We start from the raw sequence: 2,748 nt of genomic DNA on the forward strand, positions 1-2,748 counted from the left end.
ACGAAACTGAACAGATTTTAATTGAAAATAAATAAATTATTCTGTTTAATGCACTTAAAAGTAGGGAACAGCCGAGGCCTGGAAGCAAACACTTTGCCGTCATGAAAGTTAATCAAATTTCAACAAGTTCCGCCGCCTCATCAACTTTAAGTTTGGTTATAAAAATAAGAACTATACATATATGAATTATTATTATTTATTTATTTGTTATTTATTTAACCAATAAAAATAATGTTCACTCTTTTTGTTTGGTTTGCAACAGTACCACTGGGGATTTTTGCATTTGGGCGCAGGACACTTACAACATTTGCTGGCTTCGACAGCAGCTTCAATCAGAAGCAATAGCATTGCCCAACAAATGAATACAAATCCTGCCAGCTTTGCCATTATTCTGGCAAAAATATTGTCTATAACCCGATGAGATGTGGATTAAGCCGTGTCAAATTTAAAGTGAATCAAAAGCTAATGACACAAGCACTGCAAATCGAATTCTCTGGAACACAATCCAATCCCAATGCACATTTCCCTGATGGAATGTAATCCGTAATAACGAAATAAATTCAGTATAATAATTATCAACAAAACACTTGAATTTAAATTTATGTTCGTGAAAACATTTATTTGTTATTTAAACAATAAACATGTTTAGTTGTCTTTACCAAACACAACAGGTAAACTCGAAATCCTTGCATTGAATATCGGGACAACTGCAACAATAAAAGCGCCTGGCGGATTCGTTCCACCATCTCATTATTATTACACAGAGAACTATATGACGTTTTCCCAGCATTAGCATCATTGTGTCGACTGAGCTAAAAATATTGTCTATAACCCGATGCGTTGTGTTTTAAGCCGTGTCAAATAAGTGAATCGAAAGGTAATGGACACAACCAATTGCAAATTTAAATCTCTGAAACACTGGAATTTCCGTGCCCTTTTTTCGATTCCAATTCCGACAACAATGTGAAAACCAAGTGAACTGTTTAAAAACCGCAACAAATTATTAGCTCCTCCCTCCAATATTACACAATGATAAAAATCCAGAAAACTCTTAAATCACTTTGAAAAAATAGTAGAACAGAGCAATGATGGCTGGCCACATAGGGTTTAGTTGAGAAATATAATTAAATATATATATATATATATATATATAATTATATATGTTTAATATATATCTTTAATTACAGATCCTTCTTAATATTGCTTGTAATTTTGGTAGTAAGTTTCGCTCATAACTTACAACGTCAGAATAATAACTCTCAAAAAGCCTCGAAATGGAATTTTATAAATAAAACACAGTTAAAGGAATGCCCCGATGGCATAAAACCCCTAAAGAATGTGGACAAAAACAGGGTACGTAAATCAGGTTAAATATATTTAATTCTAATTAATTTATTCAAGTGAGGTAACTTACATAGCTTTTGGGTGTTTGGTTTGCCTACGCCACAACTTCAATAGACAAGTCCTTCTATCGGCGGCGCTGTGCTTCGTATAATGTGCAAAATAGTCGTTAGTAAATCATCACTTTCTCACTTAAATAAATTTATAATTTATATATATATATATATTAATAGCCTATTTCAATACCAACATCATTTTTACGGACTATGAAAATCTTGTGATAACTTATTCCTGTATTTACAATCCTAAAACCAAGCTGAATGAAGGTGAGGAGTGCTGTTTTTTCGAAACGATTCTAACTATACTTAATTGCATTTTCCAGTTAAGTTGAGAGTTCTAACTCGCACCAGAACCCCGATGTTAAGTGTCCTGCCAATTGCCGGTACCTTTCTCCACTCAATTGATTTTCCGATGAGCAAATTGGTATTTCTGGAGGCTGTGGCCTATTGCTTCGAATGGTATGTATTGAAATACCATCAGAGGCCAAGACCGGGTCAATATGCGGTGCCCATGAACCCTTTTTTCGAACATTGATGATGACATCTCGAATTAATTGCATAACTATCGCTAATTATTACAACATAATTAACATCAGCAGAGAGAGAAAGGAGGAAATCGTATAACTTAATTAGCTGAGGCGAAGTCGGAGAGGTCCTGGCCAAAATCAATTACGAGCGACAGTTTCACTCAATTGATTGGAACCCCAGCCCTCTCAAGGAGCCCTCAATTGTCCTGATTCCCGTGTCCTTGTTCCCAAAAAAAAACCCATACACAACGCGGCACTTGGGGAAAATCTGATTGGATTTACTTGAATAAAATTAAGAAACACGTTATTTTTTCAGAGATAATAAAAGGATGATTGTGTTTTATGAAATATAATTCAAACTAAGATGCTATATGTAGGCCAAGAAATTCTATATTTATAATTCTTTCTTTATCTTAATTTTAAATTGTTTCTCCCTGTGTATGCAGAAAGGCACATATGGAGAGCAGACAGCCTCCTGGTATTGAGTTGATGCCTTGCCCATTCTGCTGCCGCTTCAATTCAATTTACCAATAAGGGGAATCCCCTCTCTACCAAAAAAGGAAAGAAAGAAGCAAAAAAACGGGCAACTTGGAAAATTCAATGGGCCTCCGAAAAGTGCTTATGTGTGTGTGTGTCTCTGCCCATTTTCATTTTCACATTTTTTTCCATTCGACTGTTTGGCTTCTCTCACTCTCCCTGCTCCCAAATTGCTTGGGCCACGCACAAATTGGCTCAGACCCTTGGGGTCCAGCCAGGTCCAGCCGGCCGATGGGGCAATAAAATCAAACCCATACTGGGCGCACTTGGCGTATGCGTAACTC

At 36.1% G+C, this 2,748-nt stretch overlaps 1 protein-coding gene across 3 annotated transcripts; it reads left to right on the top strand.

Moving 5' to 3' along the window:
- Positions 1-965: 965 nt before the first annotated feature.
- Positions 966-2,318, top strand: LOC110182615 (uncharacterized). Of its 3 annotated transcripts, none has more exons than XM_020950678.2 (5): positions 966-1,105; positions 1,188-1,353; positions 1,419-1,509; positions 1,575-1,667; positions 1,724-2,318. In XM_020950678.2, the coding sequence occupies exons 1-5, from the start codon at positions 1,086-1,088 to the stop codon at positions 1,933-1,935; spliced, it is 582 nt and encodes a 193-aa protein (XP_020806337.2). In that variant the 5' UTR covers positions 966-1,085; the 3' UTR covers positions 1,936-2,318. The 3 variants fall into 3 exon arrangements, with proteins under 3 accessions (XP_020806337.2, XP_086690941.1, XP_020806336.2); XM_020950677.2 differs by having other exon boundaries at positions 1,067-1,109; positions 1,186-1,353; XM_086834815.1 differs by lacking the exon at positions 1,419-1,509 and having other exon boundaries at positions 975-1,110.
- The last annotated feature ends 430 nt before the right edge of the window (positions 2,319-2,748 follow it).

Source organism: Drosophila serrata, unplaced genomic scaffold (assembly GCF_035046125.1).
Source record: "Drosophila serrata isolate PLE 108 unplaced genomic scaffold, ASM3504612v1 contig_275, whole genome shotgun sequence".
Lineage (NCBI taxonomy): Eukaryota > Metazoa > Arthropoda > Insecta > Diptera > Drosophilidae > Drosophila > Drosophila serrata.